At 37.4% G+C, this 24,762-nt stretch overlaps 1 protein-coding gene across 5 annotated transcripts in view; it reads left to right on the top strand.

Moving 5' to 3' along the window:
* Window positions 1–24,762, top strand: part of ATP2C1 (ATPase secretory pathway Ca2+ transporting 1) — a 155,774-nt gene that overhangs the window by 98,036 nt on the left and 32,976 nt on the right. For all 5 annotated transcript variants that reach the window (XM_070376155.1, XM_070376157.1, XM_070376158.1 and 2 more), the window contains 5 exons: window positions 11,373–11,528; window positions 12,589–12,657; window positions 13,596–13,671; window positions 16,336–16,402; window positions 21,855–21,979. In XM_070376155.1, the coding sequence (XP_070232256.1) occupies window positions 11,373–11,528; window positions 12,589–12,657; window positions 13,596–13,671; window positions 16,336–16,402; window positions 21,855–21,979 (493 nt within the window). The remainder of the gene's footprint in view (window positions 1–11,372; window positions 11,529–12,588; window positions 12,658–13,595; window positions 13,672–16,335; window positions 16,403–21,854; window positions 21,980–24,762) is intronic.

The following is a 24,762-nucleotide window of genomic DNA, read 5'->3' as shown; positions in this document are numbered from 1 at the left end:
TGTGTGGCCTTAGTTGCCCTGTGGCACGTGGGATCTTAGTTCCCTTACTGGGGATTGAACCCATGCCCCATGCATTGGAAGGCAGATTCTTACCACTGGACCACCAGGAAAGTCCATGATGCATTGATTCATGTCATTCATTTGTTTATTTTACTTAATCACACAGCATTCTTTATTGTAAATTTCAAATAGAAAATTGGTTTTCATTGATTTTTGGGGGGGTCTTAATTGAAGTAAAATTTGTATATGATGTTTTTTAAGTTTCAGCTGTATATCATTATAATTTGATATCTGTATATACTACAAAATGATCACCACAAAAGGCCTAGCTACCATCCATTACCATACAGTTGACCCCTTCATCCCTTTTGCCCCCTCTCAAACCTCCTTTCCTTCTGTTGACCACCAGTCTGTTCTCTATGAGTTTGAATTTATTTATTTTAGTGTGTGTGTGTGTGTGTTAGATTTCATATATGAGTGAAATCATATGCTATTTGTCTATCTCTGTCTTATTTCACTTAATATAATACTCTCAGAGATGATATGCATTGTTGCAAATGACAAATTTCATTTATTTTTATGGCTGAGTAGTATTCCATTGTGTGTGTATATGTATGTGTGTGATCATCTTTATTCACTTACCTATCAGTGACGCTTAATTTTGTTTCCATATCTTGGCTATTGTAAATAATGATGTAGGGAACACATATGGGTGCATATATCTTTTCAAATTAATGTCTTTTGTATTCTTTGGATAAATACCAACTATGGAATAGTTGAGTTTATATGGTAATTCTATTCTGAATTTTTGAGAAATCTTCATACTGTTTTCCATAGTGCCTGCACCAATTTACGTTCCCAGCAATAGTGTATGAGGGTTCCTTTTTCTCCCAAATCCTTGTCAAGGCTTGTTATTTCTTGTCCTTTTGATAATAGGCATTCTTATAGGTGTGAGGTGATATCTCATTGAGGTTTTGATTTGCATTTCCCTAACAATTATTGAAAAAGCTGGCCTGAAACTCAGCATTAAAAAAACTAAAATCATGGCATCCAGTCTCATCAATGCATGGCAAATAGAAGGGGAAAAAGTGGAAACAGTGACAGATTTTATTTCCTTGGGCTCCAAAATCACTGCAGACAGTGACTACAGCCATAAAATTAAAAGATGCTTGCTCCTTGAAAGGAAAGCTATGACAAACCTAGACAGCTTATTAAAAAGCAGATAACTCACTTTGCTGATGAAGGTCCATATAGTCAAAGCTGTGATTTTTTTTTTTTTAGTAGTTATGTATGGATATGAGAGTTGGACCATAAAGAAGGCTGAGCACTGAAGAATTGATGCCTTTGAACTATGGTGCTGGAGAAAACTCTTGAGAGTCCCCTGGATTGCAGGGAAATCAAACCAATCAGTCCTAAAGGAAATCAGCCCTTAATATTCATTGGAAGGACTGAAGCTGAATCTCTGATACTTTGGCCACCTGATGCGAAGAGTTGACTTACTGGAAAATACCCTGATACTGGGAAGGATTGAAGGCAAACAGAGAAGGGGTTGCCAGAGGATGAGATGGTCAGATAGCATCACTGACTCTATGGCCATGAGTTTGAGCAAACTCTGGGAGAGGGAAGGACAGGGAAGCCTGGTGTGCTGCAGTTCATGGAGTTGCAAAGAATCAGACTGGACTTAGCGACTGAACAATAGCAGCAGTTAGTGATGATGATCTTTTCATGTGCCTATTGGCCATCAGTATGTCTTCTTTGGGAGACTGTGTATTCAGATCCTTTGTTCATTTATTTTTTATTTTTGTTGTTATTATTTTTACTGAAATCTTTATTTTTTCACATGGCTTTAAAGTATTTTATAAATTCTTTCATTTTATCTGGAAGGACTCAGTATTTCTTGTTGACATTTCTATTAGTGATGAATTGTCTTAGCTATTTAAAAAATAGGAATGTGTTAATTTTTCATTTTTGAAAGATAATTTTGCTGGATATATAATTGTTTGATTTTTTCCCCCTCAGTGCTTAAATATGTCATTCTACTGGTCCTAGCCTCCATGGTTTCTGATAAGAGATGGGATGTTAATGTTATTGAGAGTTCATTGTACATGTTGAATTGCTTTGTTGTTGCTGTTTTCAAGATTCTGTCTATGTCTTTCAGCAGTTTGGTTATAATATCTCTCAGTATAGATGTCTTTGAATTTATCCTGTTTGTTGTGTATTTGTCTTCTTGGACGTGTAAATTCCTGTCTTTCATTCCATTTAGGAAGTTTTCATCTAATATTTCTTCAGATATTCTTTCTGCCCATTTCTAGGTTCCTTCCCCACCGCGCCGCCTCCCCCCGCCTTCTTTTGGGACTCTTAAAATGCTGAAATTGGTACGTTTGATATTGTTCCACAGATACTTATGCTCTGATCATTTTCCTTCATTTTCTTTTTTTCTCTCTGCCTTTCAGACTGGTTAATTTCAATTGTCCTGTCTTCAGATTTGCTCATCTCCCCCCAACCGCGACCCCCACCACCTTTTTCAGATCTGCTGCTGAGCCCCTCTAGTGAAATTTTCATTTATTATACTTTTCAGCATCAGGATTTCTTATTTTGACCACACCACACTGCTTGTGGGATCTTAGTTCCCTGACCAGGGATCAAACCCAGGCCCCTGGCAGTGGAAGTGCAAAGTCCTAACCATCAGATCACCAGGGAATTCCTAGATTTTTTTTTTTTTTTTTACAGTTTTAAAATTTCTTTCTCTATTGATATTCTCTTTTTGTTCATTAATTGCTTTTCTGATTTATTTTAATTCTTCATCCATGGTTTCCTTTTTGAGCACATTTAAGACAGTTGACTTAAGGTTTTTCTAGTAAGTCCAATGTCTGGCCTGCCTCAGGGATAGTTTCTGTCAGTTTAGTATTTCCTGTGAAAGGGCCATACTTTGCTATTTCTTTGTACTTATAATTATTTGTTGAAAAGTAGGTATTTGGGGTATTATGACGTCGTAACTCTGTACATCAGATTTGCTCCTTAGGGTTTGTTTTTGGTTGTTGAGGGCTGCAGCAGTCCACTTTGTTTAGTGACTTTTCCAAATTGTTTTTTACAAAGACAAGATTCCTTGTTGTTTGTGGCCCTGAAGTTTCTGTTTTATTATCTTCAGAGTCACCCGTATCCATCTGAAGCCAAAAAACCGGGAGTCGGGGAGGGGGGTGCCACTCTCCTGCTCTTTGCAGCTTTTCTCTGAGTTGGGGCACTTCTTCATCACTGAGCTAGGCTGCCTGCCACTCTACCTTCACACACCTTCACCTTCTTCTTGTGCCAGACTCAGATCTGTAGGGTCCTCTCAGGTCTTTTCTGGACTTGCTTCTGATTCTGGACATTACACTTTGTCTTCCCTGGTATACGTGGTGGCCCTTCCAAGCCTTTATTTCTTCAAAGAACTTCTACCTTACTCTCTTCCTTTTCAGTCTTTGGGTGTGTCTGCTATTTTGCCGTGTTCTGTCCTTTGCCTGCTAGCATGTATGTTTAGTTCAGTTCAGTTCAGTTCAGTCACTCAGTCGTGTCTGACTCTTTGCGACCCCATGAATCGCAGCACGCCAGGCCTCCCTGTCTGTCACCAACTCCCGGAGTTCACTCAGACTCACGTCCATCGAGTCAGTGATGCCATTCAGCCATCTCATCCTCTGTCGTCCCCTTCTCCTCCTGCCCCCAATCCCTCCCAGCATCAGGGTCTTTTCCAGTGAGTCAGCTCTTCGCATGAGGTGGCCAAAGTACTGGAGTTTCAGCTTTAGCATCATTCCTTCCAAAGAAATCCCAGGGCTGATCTCCTTCAGAATGGACTGGTTGGATCTCCTTGCAGTCCAAGGGACTCTCAAGAGTCTTCTCCAACACCACAGTTCAAAAACATCAGTTCTTTGGTGCTCGGCCTTCTTCACAGTCCAACTCTCACATCCATACATGACCACTGGAAAAACCATAGCCTTGATTAGATGGACCTTTGTTGGCAAAGTAATGTCTCTGCTTTTGAATATGCTATCTAGGTTGGTCATAACTTTCCTTCCAAGGAGTAAGCGTCTTTTAATTTCCTGGCTGCAGTCACCATCTGCAGTGATTTTGGAGCCCCAAAAAATAAAGTCTGACACTGTTGCCACTATTTCCCCATCTGTTTCCCATGAAGTGATGGGACCAGATGCCATGATCTTCTTTTTCTGAATGTTGAGTTTTAAGCCAGCTTTCTCACTCTCCTCTTTCACCTTCATCAAGAGGCTTTTTAGTTCCTCTTCACTTTCTGCCATAAGGGTGGTGTCATCTGCATAGCTGAGGTTATTGATATTTCTCCCGACAATCTTGATTCTAGCTTGTGCTTCTTCCAGCCCAGCGTTTCTCATGATGTACTCGCATATAAGTTAAATAAGCAGGGTGACAATATACAGCCTTGACGTACTCCGCCTTGGTCATAGCAAACACCCTTTTCCAACAACACAAGAGAAGACTCTACACATGGACATCACCAGATGGGCAACACCGAAATCAGGTTGATTATATTCTTTGCAGCCAAAGATGGAGAAGCTCTATACAGTCAACAAAAACAAGACCAGGAGCTGATTGTGGCTCAGATCATGAACTTATGTATGTTTAATCTTTGGGCAAATACCGGGAAAGCCACTCTAGCTGGAGTTAGGATGTGAAATAAAGGTCAGCCTCGGTACCAGTCCTTCAGGGAACTGCCAGACAGGTCAGAACACACAACTTACAGTATTTTAGGAATAGGGTCCAGGAAAGAAGCTTCCATCCTCATTGCTGTTGCTGCTTCTCTTGGGAATGGGGACAAGCAGATAGAAAAATAAAAATGCCTGTTTCCTGTTAAGCATTTCCCTAATTGATTTGTTTTTTATTCCAGAGTTCATTCTGTCCATTTTTGCCACCTTATGATTGTTTTAGTGGAGGGACTGGACTGATTGTTTGAGTGTCCTGCTCTACTGTTTTCTATGATGTTATTCATGAATTATAAGTATTTATATTGAATTCCATGTGTTTTTTTGGCAGGTGTTTTGATAAATTGAAATAAGCATGTTGCCCTTCCTTATTGTGATCTGTCACTGAAACTTTGCTTTTAAATTTCTGAATTATTAAACTTACATGCACACTTGTTAAAAAGAGCAGTTTACAAACTTAGGGATTTTAAACTAGCTGTCAAAAGAAATTAAGTTAAAATGTTGGAAAAGGTATATGGTTTATTTGTGGAATGTGGAAACATGCATATTCACTAAAAGCTGTTTGATGTTATCATGTGTGTTTGAGTTTGGAAAAGATGTATTTTTCTTTAATAGTATTATCATACAACTGAGAAGACAGGTCCATACTTAGAGCAATAAGAGTGTTGGTTCTCTAAGACTTATTATTTAAACTGAAGCTCTGCTTAGTGTTTTGTTGTCTTCTTTTTATAGTTCAGTTGTTAAATAGCATAATGAGCTGAAGAATGCTATTCATTTTAAAATGCTGAAGAGAAAGAGTTTCTTTTTTCCTCATTCAGTTCAGTTCAGTTGCTCAGTCATGTCCAACTCTGTGATCTCTTACCAAGTCACTAGAATTTAATTATATGGGTAGGTTAGAAGTGAGACTTAGTGTCCTTGTTTGGGCTTTCCTTGTAGCTCAGTCGGTAAAGAATCTGCCTTCAGTGCAGGAGACCTGGGTTCGATCGGTAAAGAATCTGCCTTCAGTGCAGGAGACCTGGGTTCGATCCCTAGGTTGGGAAGATCCCCTGGAGAAGGAAATGGCAACCCACTCCAGTATCCTTGCCTGGAAAATCATATAGACAGAGGAGCCTGGTGGACTGCAGTCCATGGGGTCACAGAGTTGGGCACGACTGAGCCACTAACGTTAACACTAACTAACTTTAAGATCCTCATTGTACGTTGGTGGGAAAGAACTGTTGTAAAAATAGGTTCCCTTTTAAAATTTTGTTCTTTTTAATAATCTTAGTGAAATATCCTATAAATCATTAACTGAATTTAAATTATTAGCAACTTGATCAAGTTGAATCTGAACTCTTAAGTCAAAGTTTGCAAGCATTTACCATAGGATCAAATTCATTTCTTGTAACACTGGGGTGGGTGGACTTTGATTAATAAGCTAGAGCTCCTGAAGAATTTTCAATTATATTTCCTTCATTTGAATAAACAGTAAGAGGAATCTTAATTTTTGACAGCATAAGTAAGAAATTTTATCATGATCAGGCAGTTGCAGATGAAACATTTTGAAAAATACATTTCTGAGGAAAGAAACCCATTTCCAATTGCTTTTAATTCTGGACTCGAGGTGATTAATCTAGCAGCATACAGGACACCAAGATGTTCTTTAGTTTAAGAACTTATTTGTGGCTAGCAGTTGTACTGTATTAACGAATTTTTTTTTAAGCGGTCACTTTTTGCTTTCCAGGAAATCTTTGTGATTTTAGTTAGTATTTACCTTCTTTCTCCCTAATGTTTTATAGGAATAATCTTGATATTTTTATCAACCATTTTAATTCTGTAGATGTTAAATATTCAGATTATGGATTATGTATGCACCTTGATTCTTTTTTACAGTCTGCCTTTTGAACTGTGTTGGGTCTTATTTATATCTCCACCATAGTGCCTGAGGAAGCATAATCAGTTTCCCTTTTAACAACTCTTTTGAAGGTTTTATGTTTGGAGCTGGCTATTTCTTTGATTTCATTTTATCTTAATTTTCTCTCATGAATGCATTGGATAAATGACTCTGATATGTTTGTTTTCAGATGAATTAAATTGTGTGACTTTGTTAAACTGTAATAATTAGGCTTTCCTGCCTTATTAAGTATTACCCTTCTTAGAAATGATTGCCTTCCCCTCATTCTTTCAAAACTGCTTTCTGTGAAAAGCAGTTGAGAGACTTATTGGTGACTCATAATCACCATTAAGAAAAAGTACCTTGTCCTTTTTCTTGTTCAGCAGACAGTTGAGAGTTATGCTATATTGTATGATTTAGACAAATTTCATTGATAATGTATTGTTAATATTTTTAAGTTTTACAAATTTATAATTATATAAGGAAAAAGATAAGGGCCCAAAGCTCCCTTCTCTTCCACATTAGTTTGTATACTAAGACAGGGCTGTTGTATAAAAAATTACATGGCCTCTTTTCTGTAGAAAAATCTGATTTGAATTAAGATTCTTACTCTCTTAAATGATTATAGCACTGCTAAGGCTGACACAGAAGAGCTGGGTCCCTGACATAGTCAGTAAAGCCATACTTCCTGCCTCTTTAAAAATACAAATCATTTTTATACTCCTTGTCCCTACAGACACCCACCTAATGCTGGTACTTATTCTTGTTTAAGATTTACATTTAACGTAAAAAGTCTTCAGTGGAAAAACGTAAATTTCACTTTTCTCACAGAGAAAGGAGTTCTTTCTATAACTTGTATACAAGTTTCTGTTTCTTATTAAGTATTAAGTTTTTCTGATTAAAAGCTCAGAAAATTACAAGCATTAATGATTTTAGTAACAAGTATTAATGAGGAGCTTGCTAAACAAAGAAAACTTTTTCTTTTGATTTGGGATTTAGAAAAATCATTAATTTGTCAATGTTTAGGTTTCATCTCCACAGCTTACTAGCTGTATGATGTTGGAGGAGGCCTTAATCCTTCAACAAGTCTGAAAAATAGGGATACTACTACATTGGACTTCCCTGGTGGCTCAGACGGTAAAGTGTCTGTCTGTGATGCGGGAGACCCAGGTTTGATCCCTGGGTTGGAAAGATCCCTTGGAGAAGGAAATGGCCATCCACTCCAGTACTATTGCCTGGAAAATCCCATGGACAGAGGAGCCTGGTAGGCTACAGTCCATGGGTTGCAAAGAGTTGGACATGACTGAGCGACTTCACGTTCACGTTCACTACATTGGAAGGACTGATGCTGAAGCTGAAACTCCGATACTTTGGCCACCTGATGCAAAGAACCAACCCATTGGAAAAGACCCTGATGCTGGGAAAGATTGAAGGCAGGAGGAGAAGGGGATGACAGAGGATGAGATGGTTGGATGGCATCACTGACACGATGGACATGAGTTTGAGTAGGCTCTGGGACTTGGTGACAGACAGGGAAGCCTCGTGTGCTACAGTCCATGGGGTCGCAAAGAGTTGGATGCGACTGAGCAACTGAACTGAACTACTAGCGCTTGCCTCATTGGAGTTGCTAGTATCTAACTGTTTGTGGTTTACTTGGTATAAGTATGTTGCTTGGTGCCTACCAGAGAGTGAGCAACAAAGTGTCAGCTGACTATTTTTAGTGTTAGTATCATCTTTGAAGAAAAAGACCTAACTTTTTCTTAGTGTCTTAGTCACTCAGTTGTGTCTGACTCTGACCCCATGGACCTTAACCTGCCAGGCTCCTTTGTCCATGGGATTCTTCAACCAAGAATGCTGGAGTGGGCTGCTATGCCGTCCTCCAGGAGATCTTCCCTACCTGGGGATTGAACTCAACGTCTCTTACTTCTCTTGCATTGGCAGGCGGGTTCTTTACCTTTAGTGCCACCTGGGCAGCCCTACTTTTTTCTTTCTTATTAATAAAGCATGAAAAATCAGACAATCCTAAGATTAATTTGGGAAGAAAAGTCAAATGTGTTCTTTTAATTTAAAAAGTAGAAATAAAAAGTCCATTACCTTTTAGCATGGCAGGTGTTTTTTTTATTTGTAGTTGAGGTGAAGTAATGAACCCAAATTTGGGGCTTCCCTGTTGGCTCAGATGGTAAAGAATACGCCTCCAACTTAAGAGACCTGAGTTTGATCCCTGGGTCAGGAAGATCCCCTGGAGAAGGGAATTAGGACTCTGCAAAAGGCTCATCTGCTTTGAGAGCTTTTCTCTACCTAAAGTGTCACTCTCCATTTTTACCATGTTATTTTCCCCCACTATCTGGCATTATATTATATACACTTGTTTATTTTTTCAAATCATTTTCCCATTAGATTAAAAGCTGAAGAGAGTACCTTTGTTTTGTTTACTGCTGATTCCCATTGGATGTGATATAGTACAGGGGGTGGGACATTATAAGCATTAGTAAACAACTTTTTAAATGAATAAGTCAAAGTTTTATTATGTAGATGGGGGGAAAGAATCCATGAACTCAATTTTTAATAATTATTTTCCATGAGATTTTTTTAAGGTATTTATGCTCATAACAAAATGACTCATTTAAAAAGATGAGATTTATTCCCTTTCCCCACCCTCTGAGAAAAGAAAAACACAGGATTTAAATTTAGAATGGACTTCCCAGGGGACTCAGTGGTAAAGAATCTGTGTGCCAGTGCAGGAGTTGAAAGAGACATAGGTTTGATCCCTGGATTGGGAAGATCCCCTGGAGTAAGAAATAACAACTGGGAAAATTTCATGGACAGAGGAGCCTGGCAGACTATAGTCCATAGGATCACAGACAGTTGGACACGATTGAGCACACAAATTTAGAGTACTTTGTACATAGTATGAATTTTGTCAATCAGGAGGCCTGATTCAGAACACCAGCTCAGTTGATAATAGCAGTGAGACTACACAATCATCTAATTGCTCTGAATTCATTTTCTTATCTTGTTTTTTTTCTTGGATCTGACTCAGTATCTGGTACATAGTTAAGGTAGTCGGTAAACGTTGGTTGGGTGAATGAATGAGTAAAATCATGAACCAGGTTGTAGTTTTCTGGAGATTGTCCTACTGATCGTTGAACAAGAGCTTCATCAGAGATGTTTGCTGCTACTGTTGCTGCTGAGTTGCTTCAGTCGTGTCTGACTCTGTGTGACCTCATATACGGCAGCCCACCAGGCTCCTCCATCCCTGGGATTCTCCAGGCAAGAATACTGGAGTGGGTTGCCATTTCCCTTCTCCATCAGAGATGTTTGGGAAACACTATTTTATTGATTCTCAAGCTTGAGCTTGCATCAGAATTATGTGGGGGGTGTATAAAGGCAGTCTGTTAGGTTCACTCTCCCAACTGTCTGTGGTAGGGCAGTAAATGCCTTAATAAGCTCTGAGGTGTTAGAGGTGTTGCTGGTTCTGCTAAGGTCACTCTTCCACAATCCCTGCTATATCTATATTCCTTTTGAGGTGATTGACACTGATGCATTGCAAGTTTTGAGAAACAGTACCATAAGGGAAGCTGTTTACCTCTTAATACAGTGTTTCTAAAACTTACTTAACCATAGTACTCCTCCCTTGTGTGTATGTGTAAATATGTGTGTGTTGGTTTAATCAATGATCATCTGTCTGTAACATTATACACAATGCCTATTAACATCCTTAGAATTATTGTTCTGTGGGCCATACTCATAAACAGAGCCAGGTCACATCTGCAGTATTTTCCACATATAAAATGATGTTTGTTTTTTTCATGCTTGGGTAGGTGAATTCTTAATTGTGTTAGAAGTGCAGCCCTCAGTATTGAACCCTGTTGCAGAGTTGGATGATGATATGATATTCATGATCTGTTTGGAAACACTTATGTGCATTTTTGATTCTTGCTGACATAAATTTAAAATAAATGTTAGGGATATATAGCAAGAATTCATGAATATTAAACCCAAATTGTGAAAACATTTTTTTATTTTTAGTTATAGTTATATTTCTTTTTAGTTATATTTAGTTATATTTCTCTTCTGTTACAGTTGGTTTAAACCTGCCAAATCCATTTTCAGGACTTTAGGATAGGGCAAAATTAGGAAATAATTTTAGAAAACTCCTGAGGGTTGAGTCTTCTCTAGATCAGATCAGATCAGTCGCTCAGTTGTGTCCGACTCTTTGCGACCCCATGAATCGCAGCATGCCAGGCCTCCCTGTCCATCACCAACTCCTGGAGTTCACTCAGACTCACGTCCGTCGAGTCAGTGATGCCATCCAGCCATCTCATCCTCTATCGTCCCCTTCTCCTCCTGCCCCCAATCCCTCCCAGCATCAGAGTCCTTTCCAATGAGTCAACTCTTTGCATGAGGTGGCCAAAGTACTGGAGTTTCAGCTTTAGCATCATTCCTTCCAAAGAAATCCCAGGGCTGATCTCCTTCAGAATGGACTGGTTGGATCTCCTTGCAGTTCAAGTCTAGATAGAGATTGTTTTAGCTAGTGTCTCCTTATCCCTACTTGTATTTTGAAGTTCAGGCTAATTTTGTCTCATGGGTCTGTCAACCTTGCAAGTCAAAATTTTTTTGACTTAGCTTCATTTTTAAATATGATTGTTGAGTAATGGATATGGTAAAAGTTTTGGGTAATTTGTAATGGGGAGGATATTTGCAGAAGAAATGGTGATTACAGACTCTTTAGATTTTAATTTTAGCAGAAGGAGTTTTCAGACTTGAACTGACTAGAGTGCTTTATGTTCCCCAAGGCTGTGGATCTTTCTGTTGATGAGTCCAGCTTGACAGGAGAGACAACACCTTGTTCTAAGGTGACAGCTCCTCAGCCGGCTGCTACTAATGGAGATCTTGCATCAAGAAGTAACATTGCCTTCATGGGAACACTGGTCAGATGTGGCAAAGCAAAGGTAAATTTCCATTCTTGTTTTGAAGATAACAGTTCCTTCATTTTCAGCCATTTTCTCAGTTCTTTTTTTGGCTAATTTTATGTGGATCTTTAAAAAATATACGAGGAAGAAACAGCAGAATTGAACATAGTCCTTGACAGCTCTTTGTGCAACTAAGGGTAAGCTGTGTCCCTGAGATAAAATACAACCATAGTTCTTCCATTTACCAGGCAATTTTTTTTTTTTTTTTTTTTTTTTTTTAGATAGAAACAGTGGCTTATGGATATGTTCACCATTGGTTGAATAAAATTTCAATTTAGTTGATATGGTACTAGCTATAATATTCTGACTGTGTATCATTCAGCTACTGATTTCAAATATTTTATTTACTGGATTCTGTGTTGTGCTGTGCTTAGTCGCTCAGTTGTGTCTGACTCTTTGTGACCCCACAGACTATAGCCCGCCAGGCTCCTCTATCAATGGGGATTCTCCAGGCAGAAATACTGGAGTTAGTTGCCATGCCCTCCTCCAAGGGATCTTCCCAACTCAGGGATTGAACCCAGACCTGTTGTACTGCAGGCAGTTATTCTTTACAATCTGAGCCACCAGGGAAGCCCAAGAATACTGGAGTGGGTAGTCTATCCCTCCTCCAGGGAATCTTCCCAACCCAGGAATCTAACTGGGGTCTCTTGCGTTAAAGGCAGATTTTTTACCAGCTGAGCTACCAGGGAAGCCCTTACTGGATTCTAATATTACACAAATATAAAAGGCTTTATTCACTAGTATTTGTTGGGGAAACATTAAATGTTTAAGTAATAAGAAAGGTTCAAATTTCAGAAATATTAATATAGACCGGAAAATGGGCCTCAGAACTGAGTCATTGATAAATTTAATGAGGTGTTTGTTTTTAGGGATCTATGGTAACCTTGGAAGTAAATTTCCAAAGGCAATCCTGGGTATATTATGTCAGACATGTTGACTTATGGGTAGCTTTGGAGAAAAGAAATGAAGGGGTTTTGTTTTCATTTGAGAAAGGTGATTCCATCTGAATGTAAATACGATTTCTTGTTTTTTCCTTTAGGGTATTGTCATTGGAACAGGAGAAAATTCTGAATTCGGAGAAGTTTTTAAAATGATGCAAGCAGAAGAAGTGAGTATTTAGTTTATGTTTTGGTTTCAAATCTGAAATATTCTCCGTTTTAAGTAGGGGAAAACAGAACATTGGAGGATTATTTTATTACTTTCAAAAGTAGTATTTTATTCAGAATATCAGTTGTCTGTGCTTAAAAGCATAATTGGAAGGCTTGTAATTGGAAGGGCTTGAATTAATATTGTTAATACTCTGAAACATTCTGATATGTATTCATTGTTTACAGGAGAAAAAGATTTATGGCCAGTTATTTATAAGGCTAATTATTTTTACCAATTACTTTATCATATGAATTTTAAAGATTAGTTTAAAATCTTTATATTCTAAAGCACAACTAAATAGTATAGTTGTGCTTTAGAATATATCTTCTGCCAAAATTCCCAGCTTGACATAATTGCAGGTATCTGGAGAAAAAAATGATTGCAAAGTGAAATAAATAACTTGTACGATATCCTTGTTTAAGGTTATTGAAAATCAGTTCTTTCATTTAAAATATCTCCTTATGTATAAAAAAGAAAGTGCATTCTACAGTATCATTTTCTCAGGTAACCTTCTGAGATTCCCGGATGTGATGCAGTGCGTAAAATCATCTCAACCTTGGCAGTAGAGGGATTGCCAGAGACCAGGGACCCAGCAGGATAAAAAGATCGGTTACAAGCATGTTTGTGGATCTAGAAAGGAAAAAGTAGAAAAGTGAGGAGCAGCTGATGATATTGAAATCCTGGGGAAGCTGCTAGGGAGAATAGATTTTCTCCAAAGAGGCACAGAGAGCACAGACCTTTTCAAATAAACAGGTTTTAAAAAGTCTAGCTCTCCCACTTTCCTCGCTGAAGGAGTCGTGCATGTCATGAGTGTGTGAAGCACTTAGAGGCCCTGGCACATAGTAAAGCTGACTAAATTTAGGTAATTGTGGTGACACTCTTCTCCAATTTGTCAAGGCACCAAAAACCCCTCTGCAGAAGAGCATGGACCTCTTAGGAAAACAACTTTCCTTTTACTCCTTTGGTATAATAGGTAAGAGAAGAGTGAGTATGTATATCTCATAATATTTACTTAGGTGTTCTTTTTTGAGTGGGAAGTGGGAGTTAGGTACATACTTAAAAAATCCATTAATTCATTCATGTGTTAAGCTACTATTACTTTTTTTAAACTGTTAAACTAATCCCTAGCCATTGTCCTTTTCTACAAAGATAGAAATCTGTAATTCCTATAATCAAAGAACCTTTCTATAAACATTTTAGTATGTCTTTCTAGTCTTCAATAAAATATGATAGTATTGTGTTACGACTGCTTTTCTTTTTTGTTTCGTGCATCCCATCATAAACATCTTGTCATTAAATAGATGCTCACCTTAAACAAATTTAAAGATTGTGTAGTATTATGAGTGTATGTATACACATGTAAAAAGTCAGCACTCTTTTTAGATGTTTGTGTAGGTCTTTAAAACTTTTAAAAATTGTATAAGTGATTGTTCAGTGCAGATATCTTGTTATAAACTGCTCTTATTTCCTTAGGATAAATTCCTGAAAGTGATATTATTGGGTCAAAGAGTGGTGGTTTTGTAATTTTTGGCATGTTTTTAAAGGCTTTTCTTTGCTGTTGCCAAATAATACCCTACCTCAACAAAAAAAGTGTCTCTCTTCCAGCACTATTGCCGACTTTTTTGTTTATTTCAAAATTTATTATTTGAGAAACTGAGCACTTTGTCATATATATCTTACAACTTTTTAATTTTATTCTATTTTATGAACTGCCAGTCTGTTTCTTTTGTGGCTTAAGCCTTAGATTGGTCACACCTCTTTGTATAATTAGGATATAATCCTTTTATTGTTTAAGTTAGAAATACATTTTTTTTCCTTGATTTTTAAGTTGCTTTTGAGGGCTGTATAATAAACTTGGTAGGGAGGGGAGAGATGTGTGTAATGAAACACTCTCTTGCCTGAGATTCTGATCACACCCTCCTACTGATAATCTCTGCAGTTAGGTTTCTGTGTTCCATTCATAAAGGCTTTTCCAACCCCCTGTGGGAAAATGTTTATGTTTATTTAAACATCACTCTTAATTTTTGACACTTAATTTTACTATTTTATTTAGAATTTATTTTAGTATAAGATTTAGGGTAGAGTTAGTACTCTTTTACTAAAAATTTATTTATCCTGGTACCAGAAGTTCTATATTCCATTCTTTATTCATGGAGTTGAAATGACATCTTTATTATAGCATTAAACACATCAATTTTGGAGTCTTTTTTTTTAATTCTTCCACGATGTTATTTTAATTTTTCTTGCTAACTTTAAAAATAATGCAATTTTAGCTGTACAGTTGCAATAAAATAATTCTTTAAGTATTAATTCTGTTGATCCATTTTTCATTATTGTAAGCAAAGTAAAAAGTGGGAAGGTTGTTTTGTTCATTTGTTTAAATGGTGTGTCTCATAGCTCCCTTCATTTGGTTCTGCTGTTTATTTTTTAGAATTTATAGTCAGTTTGATAAATTGAAAGGAAGTTTAGCCAATTAAACCTTTCCAGTTTATGTAACACTTTACCATGAAACCACCTCAAATTTTTTGAAAAAAAATTTTCAGCTTTTTGATTCCATGGTTCTAATATAATGCATTGGACATATATTTTCTTGTTAGTATGAAATAGGAGAAGGGTCAAGATCAAAATCAAGGGTCAGCAGACTTTTTGGTAAAGGGACAGATTGTAAATATTTTAGCCTTTGGTTCATACTTTCAGTGATGGAAATACTCAGCTCTTTTGTCAGCACAAAAGCAACCACAACACAAATGGATATGGCTGTGTTCCAAAAAATTATTTACAAAAACACATAGGAGGGGCACAGATTGTAGTTTATTTGACCCTGGTATAATTCATCAGACATAATTCCTTTTATCAGGGTAGTATTTGGGATGGGATCTGAGAAGATCACAATCTGGATCATTATTTTTGTAATTGCAGAAAGATGAAGGAAATCTTGTTTTAAATGTACATGTTGATCTAGAATACAAAGTTACTTTGTTTTATTAAGACTCTGATGCTGTGTTTTTCCTCACAAAACCAGTGGTACATCCCTTCCCCTCACTTTCTTTTTCAAAGATAAAGATTGAAAAATAGAGTAAAGAATCAGTTGTTTCGTATATGTTAATTGCTTTTTAACTTTCAAATACTGCAAAGTTAATAATTTTTAAATGTTAATTGCTGTTTTAGCTGTCTTACATCATCTCTGGGCTGAGTCCTAAATACTTCTTGGTTTGCAGTACAAATTTAATGTGTAGTATCTGGGTATTGAGTTATGAGAAGTAAAGTTCTAGGGTTTATTTTTTGCAAACCTCACAGTTAATAGAAAACCTACATGTATGCGTTGCCTTCTTTTTTTCCCCCATTGTACAAAAATACTGGTAATGTTCTCTTATATTGGGAACTTTCAGATATTATTACTTTAAAGGATGGGTGGCAGCAAAAGGTAAAACTGTAGGTGTGTGCATGCATACACAGCTTTAACCTTAATTTAATCTTCCCTCCTTAATGGAGTTTTATAAAATCTTGCAACTGTGATCTGATAAACTTTCCCTTTTATATCAAGGAACTTTTGCTGCCCTCAGTTTGTTGTTCTATCCCTTGTATGCTCAGGTGATTTTATATAAAAGGGAAAAATAGCTGTTTGATTCTGTTATAGGTATCATCATGTTGGTTGGCTGGTTGCTAGGAAAAGACATATTGGAAATGTTTACTATTAGTGTAAGGTAAGTTCTAATGGTTTGTTTATAATTTGAAGTCTTTTGCCTCTCATTTTTTTTGTTTGGCATAGCTTGTATTTCATTATGGGTTTTATATGAGCACATAAGAGTATATTAAGTGTACTTAAATAGTTCAGAATTCATATATTGAAATGAGCTCTAGGAAAATGAAAACCTACATGTATACAGTGGAGAAACTCCACACTACATATCTGGTATTACCAACCAAATATTGCATTTTTAAACTTAGACAATCAAGGATCACCAAACTGAAATCTAGGAGCATGAGAAAGAAAGACCACAATATGGAAACTGAATAATCAACTCAGAGGAAAACCAAATATGCAGGAATAGAAGAAAAATTGAAAATGAACAGAAAAGTATTCATATTTTCAGAGATTTGCGAAGAGATTGCATTCGTGACAGACAAATTGTTTTAGAAAAGGATCACAGGACCCACATTTTTTTTCTTTTTTAGTTATTAAGTTTATGATTTTTAAGAGGCATCCCTGGTGGTCCAGTCGTTAAGACTTTGCCTTCTAGTGCAGGAGGTATGAGTTTGATCCCTGGTTGGGTGGCTGAGATCCCCCATGCCTTTTGGCCAAAAAACCAGAAGAGAAACAGTAGAAGCAATATAGAACAAATTCAATAAGACTTTAGAAATGGTCTACATAAAAAAAAAATCTTAAAAAGATTATGATTACTGAAATTAAAAACTCAGCTTAAAAATTGTAAGTCAAAATGGTCTCCCCAAAATAGAATAAAATGTCCAAAACAGAGGAGATAAGTGTCAAAGAGAATAATTCAATACATGCCATATCTCAGTAAAAGGAGTTTTAAAAAGAGATAAGAAATTACATAAGAAATGAAGCAAGACATGAATCTTTATACATCGAAGGGATCCTCCAGATGCCAAGCAGGAGGACCAAAACTCCAGCTTAGAAACATCATTGTGAAAGTCAAGAAAACAGGTCCAGGTCGTGTGTAAAGGAAGGAAAATTTGACTTGTATCATACTTCTCATTAGCAACTGCAGTTTCCATCACAGGGTGTTTTTAGTCTCCACTAAGACTTCACCTCACAAGACTTTCCTAGGTCATACCTGGTACCTGTGTCCTGAACACCACAGGGCAACTTCCTCTTCTGAGAGTGTTCCTGCAGCAGTCCCTGCAGCGGTTCAAACAAGCAGACGAGATGACCATGTGAGGGCCGGAGCTGTCCTGGGTTAAAATGCTTCATATTCTGTAGGAACCAACATCTCTGGAAACACACACTTTCCAGGATGCCTGATAGGACCATGTCCAGTTACGAGATTCACCACAATCGGGAAACCCAAAGCTATGGCTTCCTATAAGATAATTATAATTTTTCCAATCCATAGATAATTTATTGGTCAGGAGATCCTTTTATCATAAGCAGTAATTTATTGGTCAGGAGATCCTTTTATCATAAGCAGTGTTGCCTAGCAACATAGTTGCTATACTGTCACCACTAAGGGAACAAAGCTAGAGATTTAACCAAATAGAGAAGGGAAAAAGGATTTTTTAAAAACCTTCATCCACAGCCAATTTGAATTAAAGGAGAAGAAAGTGGGGCAGTACAATTAAAACATGGGGGAATTGATTTTAAATCTATAAATCTAGGACTAGCGAAAGTATCAATTCAGGGTAAGCAAGTAGTCAGAAAATATATTCCTTACCTACTCCTGTATGAATTCTAGAAAATCAAGAGTGTAAGAAAGGAAGACAGTGTTGTATAGGGTGTAAGAAAAAGTGGGACTCAGTCCTCTATGGAGAAATTCTGGATGACAGCTCTGTGATAGGTCTAGCAAATAATAGTTAGGCTTTTAGAATAAAAACCAGTGGATTAAAAAAAAAAATCAAATGGAGTACAAGGAATAACTAGGATGAATAAGTTAAAAGATATTTGTGATAGAGTGAAGGAGTATAGTTTTTCCTTGGAGGAGCAAAAATGCAACTTGAAATTCTTGGCTTCAATATATGTAAAAAAGCATTGGGTTAAATATAAAATGAATTTAAAATTAGGCATGAATTTTATTAATCATTGGCATATCATCTGTTGGACTCATGTTTTTTTAGAGTATTTTTTAAAGAGTACTTCATGAAGATTAACGCATCATTACTTTTATTCCTACCTCAGGGTCCTCCAAGAGATCAAACATTTAAACCATTTTTTAATAGAATAAAACTCATTCTATTTCACAATGACCATATGAGTCTATTGCATTTTTATAAATTTTAAAATACACATGGGATCTTTAGTGACTTTATTTTTCCTGTGTCTTGAAATATCTTGCTTTCTTGTTACCCTAACAGTAATTTTAACAAGTATTTCCAACTGTGCTAAAAATGAGTAAAACAATGAGAAAGCAGAAGAATAAATAGCTTTTAAAACTACTGTCCAACTCTTTGTGACCCCATGGACTGTATAGTCCAAGCCAGAATACTAGAATGGGTAGCCTTTCCCTTCTTCAGGGGATCTTCCCAACCCAGGGATCTAACCTAGGTCTCCCACATTACAGGTGTATTCTTTACCAGCTGAACGACAAGGGAAGCCCTAGAATACTGAAGTGGGTAGCCTGTCCCTTCTGTAATAATAAATCATTATTATTATTTTATGCTTCAATTATCTTATTATTTTGCCCATAGTATTGTCATTTAAAAAGGTATAAAAGGAGTCTGGGGATAAAATTTTGGGGGTTTTCTTGCATTCATTAAACAAATTTGAGAAATTGAGTTTTTTTTTTTTTTTTTTTACCATAATGACAAATAAGAATTGACAGAAGAGTTTTCATAATTATTACACAAACCAGAAGATGAATGCAAAGCAGCAACCACTCTAGGCTATAATGATGAAGGTGAAATTGAATCATTATAAAATGAAATCTCAGAACCAAACCCTTGGATGATGATACTCTAGATTTTCTCAAACTCCTGAATTAATGACTAAACTTTTTTTTTTTTTTCACCTGCACTGTGTGGCTTGTGGGATCTTAGTTTCCTGACCAGAGATTAAACCTGGGCCATGGCAGTGAAAGCGCTGTGTCCTAATTCACTGGACCACCAGGGAATTCACTGAACTGCTTTATTTTTAAGGATAAAAGGAGAAGGACAGACATTCTCTTATAGGTAATCATTCTGTAGCAAGGAATTTGTCATGTAGTATTGTGTTACAAAGAAGATGACTCTCCTAAAAGTTATAAGTCATCAGCATTTTCAGAAGTGTTACATTTTAGAGAGAGATGCAAACAGAGGAACCAGAACTGATAAACCTACGACCTGTTAAAAATGGTTTTTTAATTTGAAATCACTATTTTGTAAGGTAAATGTGTTCTAGGTTTATTCGTGACAGTTCATGAGCAGTTGCATTCAAAGGACATGATCCAGTTCAGATATATATACTTTCAAATCCCAAGAGTATAGTTTGGGGTTAAAATCCAAGTAAAAATTTATGAAGTTTTTCTTAATCCGTTCTGTTCCTTTGTAAGTTATTTATAAAATGATTTAAATACAAAAGAATGAGAAGGTCCATTGGATCTAAGTTATAAATGATGCTGGCTGTCTTTGCTGATACAGTGAGAGTTAATGGAAGCATAAGTAAAGAAGATTCTATTTGTACTTAGAGGTTCAAAAGAGAAAATGAAGTATTAATGATGACACATATTTCTTGGTTATACAGTGTGTGTACTATTCAGCCAGTAATTATAAATATTATTTATTGGATTTTAGCTTTTAGAATCAACGTATAAAAAATTGATGATGGCTGTAGAACATGGTGTAATGATAGGCAAGTTAAAAGTGTGAAAGTGAAGTCGCTCAGTCGTGTCCAACTCTTTGTGACCCTGTGGACTGTAGCCTACCAGGTTCCTCTGTCCATGGGATTTTTCAGGCAAGAATACTAGAGTGGGTTGCCATTTCCTTCTCCAGATCTTCCCGACCAGGGATAGAATCTGGGTCTCCTGCATTATAGGCAGACATTTTACCATCTGAGCCACCAGGGAAGTCCATTGGCAGGTCGGTATAAACCCCTGACAGGGTTTCTGCCATAAGCCGTATGAGGTCACCACGGAACCGCTGAGCAGGGCTCCTCATTTGCTTCGCACAGAGTGTGCCGTTCATTGACACAAGCACACTGTAGAGTTAGTAAAAAGTACAGCAGAAAACATGTTTGTTAGGAGAATAAAGAACTAGAGCTCCAAACCACTTTACCTTGTCCTGAGGAATCTCAGACAAGCCCTCAAGATGAAAGGTTGCTGCTGAACCACAAAAGACACTGGGATTCTTGGCCTTCGGAGGAGAAGAATTGAATCTGGGGCCAGTGACCAGGCTTGATTGCTCAGAGCTTTTGTGTAATAAAGTTTTATTAGAGTATAAAAGAGAGAGAGAAAGCTTCTGACACAGACATCAGAAGGGGGCAGAAACAAGTTAGATCATGCTAAAGAAAAAGTTGGTAATAGAAATTGAGCAGTAGAGGTGGGTGCAGGGAGCAGTGTTAAAGTGAAGGATGGATGTGTACCTACCTGTCCTCATCTGTGCCAGAGTCAGGGGGTAATACCGGGAATGGGACAAGTGGAGTTTTAATTTGAATGTTTTTTTTTTTTTTTAATATTATGAAGAGAAATAAGTAATTTTTTGTTGTGATAAAATGCACATACCAGTAAAATACTCCCTTTTAAAGTATGCAGTACAGTGGTGTTAAGTACATTCATATTGTTACCACCATCACCAACATCGTTACCACCATCACCAACGTCTAGTGTTGGAACTTTTAAATCACCCCTGAAAGAAAACACTGTGCCTGTTCATTCCCCATTCTGCCCTCTCCTTGCCTTCTGGTAGCCACTAAACAGATTTCTGTCTTTTTGGATTTGCTTATTCCTGACATCTCATATAAGTGAAATCTTGCAACATGTGTCCTGCTGCTTTCCTTAGCATGATGTTTTCAAGGTTTTTCCATTTTTAGCATGAATCATACTCTATTCTTTTTTATGTGCTCCCTTGTACGGGCATACACCACAATTTAACATTCATCAATTGTTGAACATTTGGGCTCTTTCCATCTTTTGAGTATGAATAATGGTGCTTTGAACATTCATGTGCAAGTTTTTGTGTGAACACCTGTTACTATATATATGGATGAGGAAACTAAACTACAGGGGTGGTAGCATAATAGCTTAAGGTAAAAATTGAAGCTTGGAGTAGAAATCTAGGCAGTGTGAATGAAGTAAGAATGTATATTCTTTAATCACTGTGCTTAATCTGGTAGCTTGTAGGTAGCCAATAAATGTTAATCAATTTTTCCACATACTAAGTAAGGCCTTTTATGGGTTTGACAGCATTGATTTTACATTATTTAGTCTCTGAGTAACAGCTAATTGAAATTATTGTTATGGGTACTACTGAATTTATACTTAAATGCTGTGTCTTTGTTGGCTACAGTTTGGCTGTAGCAGCAATTCCTGAAGGTCTTCCCATTGTGGTCACAGTGACTCTAGCCCTTGGTGTTATGAGAATGGTGAAGAAGAGGGCGATTGTGAAAAAACTACCTATTGTTGAAACTCTGGGTAAGTCTCTGGTTAGAGCATACTTGTCCATTGACATGTTAGTTTACATTAACAGAGATCTTAAGGTTTTATAGCTTTTGTGCTAGAGGTTTACATGGTGGTGGTGGACATACAGCAATGTTGAGGATGGTTTTACTAACCAAAAAAGGTCATTAAAAATTCATATCACTCAGGTAAGGGAACTTTAAATCTTTCTGCATCATGGAGTGTTCTAATGCTTAAGTCATGTTTAAAAAAAAATAAAGTAACTTTCAGTTCAGGATGGCAGAGTAGAAGGAAATGCACGTGCTCATCTCCTGTGTGAGCACCAAAATTGCAACTAGCTGTTGAAGGAGAACACTGGAACCCACCAAAAAATGATATCTCATGTTCAAAGACAAACAAGAAGCCACAATGAGATGGTAGGATGGCACAATCATGATAAAAACCAGAGCCCATACCTGCTGGGTGAGTGATGCACAGTCTGGAGAACAATAATACCAAAGAAGTTCTTGCACTATTGTGAAGATTCTGAACCCCACATCAGGCTTCTGACCCTGGGGATCCGACAAAAGGGATGGGAATTGATAGCTTATGGTGAACAGTTCAGATTCATGATCTGAAGGAGACAATTTTGCTTCGGGACCAGAGACTTGGCTTCAGTCACTCAAAACTTGGTGGGGTAAAAGATTTATTACAGTAAAAAAGGGATAGAGAAAGCTTCTGACACAGACATCAGAAGGGGGCAGAGAGTGCCTCACAGGCTAGTCTTATCAAGGCCTTACATACTTTCTGGTTACTTTTATGTTGGTTACTAACAACCAGCAATAGAAAGGTCTTACCAGATTCACTCCCACAACATATATCTTAAGATAACAGGATTAGTCAGAAGGTTCTTAAGAAGAAACATGTTCTGGAGCAACATGCATTGTTATTATATAATCATTAGTACAGAGTAAGTAAGGAAAAACATACCCATAGTAAGGGAAAACATACCCTTGAGTAAGATGAGTTGTTTTCTTGTGTAATCATTAGCTCTGGGCTTAAAGAAAACTAGTCTTGGAAGAAATAGATTGTTGCCATAAAAACTCAAAGCTTAAGGAAAAAACATGTGACTAGGATGAAGGAATGTAGAGGGAAAAAAAGTTTGTCCCTTTTTCCTTCTTGAGGGCCCTGGACTCCTTATCAACCTACCTAGGAATTAACTCTTTCAGAATCCCCAGGTAATCTGACCTTGAAGGCCCGAAGAATTTGATTATAGGACTTCCACAGGACTAGGGGAAAGAGAGGCTCCAGTTTTGGAGGGCACAAAGAAAATCTTGCCTGCACCAAGACCCAGAGGAAAGGAACAGTGACCCCATAGGAGACTGAACCAACAATACCCACTAGTGTTGGAGGGTCTCCTGTGGAGGTGTGGGTGGGGGCTCACCACAGGGATGGGGGCATTGGTAGTAGCAGTCTGGGAAGGTCCCTCCTTGGGCTAATTCCTCTTGGAGGTCACTTTTAACTCTACTATAGAGCCTTAGATCCTAGGGCTGGGTCACCTCAGGCCAGATAACTACCAGGAAGGGAGACAACCCCAACCGTCAGCAGATAATTGGATTAATGCTTTACTGAACAAGGTTCTGCCCACCAGAGCAAGACCCGGTTTTTCCCACTGCCACACCCTCCCATCAGGAAGCTTACGCAAGCCTCTTAGCCTCTTCCATCAGTAGGCAGACAGAAGAAGCAAGAACAGACACAGTCCCAACAGCAGCTAAAACAAAAACCACTTTCGAGAAAGTTAGGATGAGAAAGTAGAAAGTTGTGTCCCAGATGAAGGGACAAGGTAAGATCTCAGAAGAACAACTAAATGAAGTGGAGATAGGCAATCTTCCAGAAAAAGAATTTAGAATAATGATAGTGAAGATGATTCAGGATCTTGGGAAAACAATGGAGAAGATGCAAGAAATGTTTACCAAAGACCTGAAAGAACTAGAGAACAAGCAAACCGAGATGAATAATACACTAGAAGGAATCAATCACAGAATAACTGAAGCAGAAGAATGGATAAATGACTTGGAGGACAGAATGATGGAAATCATTGCCACAGAACAGAATATAGAAAAAAGAATGAAAAGAAATTAAGACAGCCTAAGAGATCTCTGGGACAACTTAAATACACCAACATTCTCATTACAGGGGTCCCAAAAGGAGAAGGAAGAGAGAAAGGACCTGAGAAAATATTTGAAGAGATAATAGCTGAAAACTTCACTAATGTGGGAAAGGAGATAGTCAACCAAGTCCAGGAAGCACAGAGAGTCCCAGACAGGATAAAGCCAAGGAGGAACACACAAGACAGACAAAAATGAAAGAGATAGATAAAATATGTTAAAAGCAACAAGGGAAAAATGACAAATATCACACAAGGGAACTCCCATCAAGTATCAGCTGAAATTCTCAAAATTTCTCAAGCCAGAGGCAGCGGCACCACATTTAAAATGATGAAAGGGAAGAACTTGCAACCAAGAATACCCAGCAAATTTCCCCTTCAGATTTGAAGGCAAAATCAAAAGCTTTGCCAGAAAAGCAAAAGTTAAAAGAATTCAGCACCACCAGTCCAACTTTACAACAAATACTAAAGGAACTTCTCTAGGCAGGAAACAAAAGAGAAAGAAAATACCTACAGAAAATAAGTCCAAAGCAATTAAGAAAACGGTAACAGGTTTATACATATCAATAATTACCTTAAATGTAAATGGATTAAATGCACCAACCAAAGACATAGACTGGCTGGGTGGATGAAAACATGTGCATGTATGCAC

This window comes from Bos mutus, chromosome 1 (genome assembly GCF_027580195.1).
Source record: "Bos mutus isolate GX-2022 chromosome 1, NWIPB_WYAK_1.1, whole genome shotgun sequence".
NCBI lineage: Eukaryota > Metazoa > Chordata > Mammalia > Artiodactyla > Bovidae > Bos > Bos mutus.
Note: the sequence above shows the minus strand (reverse complement) of the source record. Positions and strands in the feature narration are given on the sequence as shown.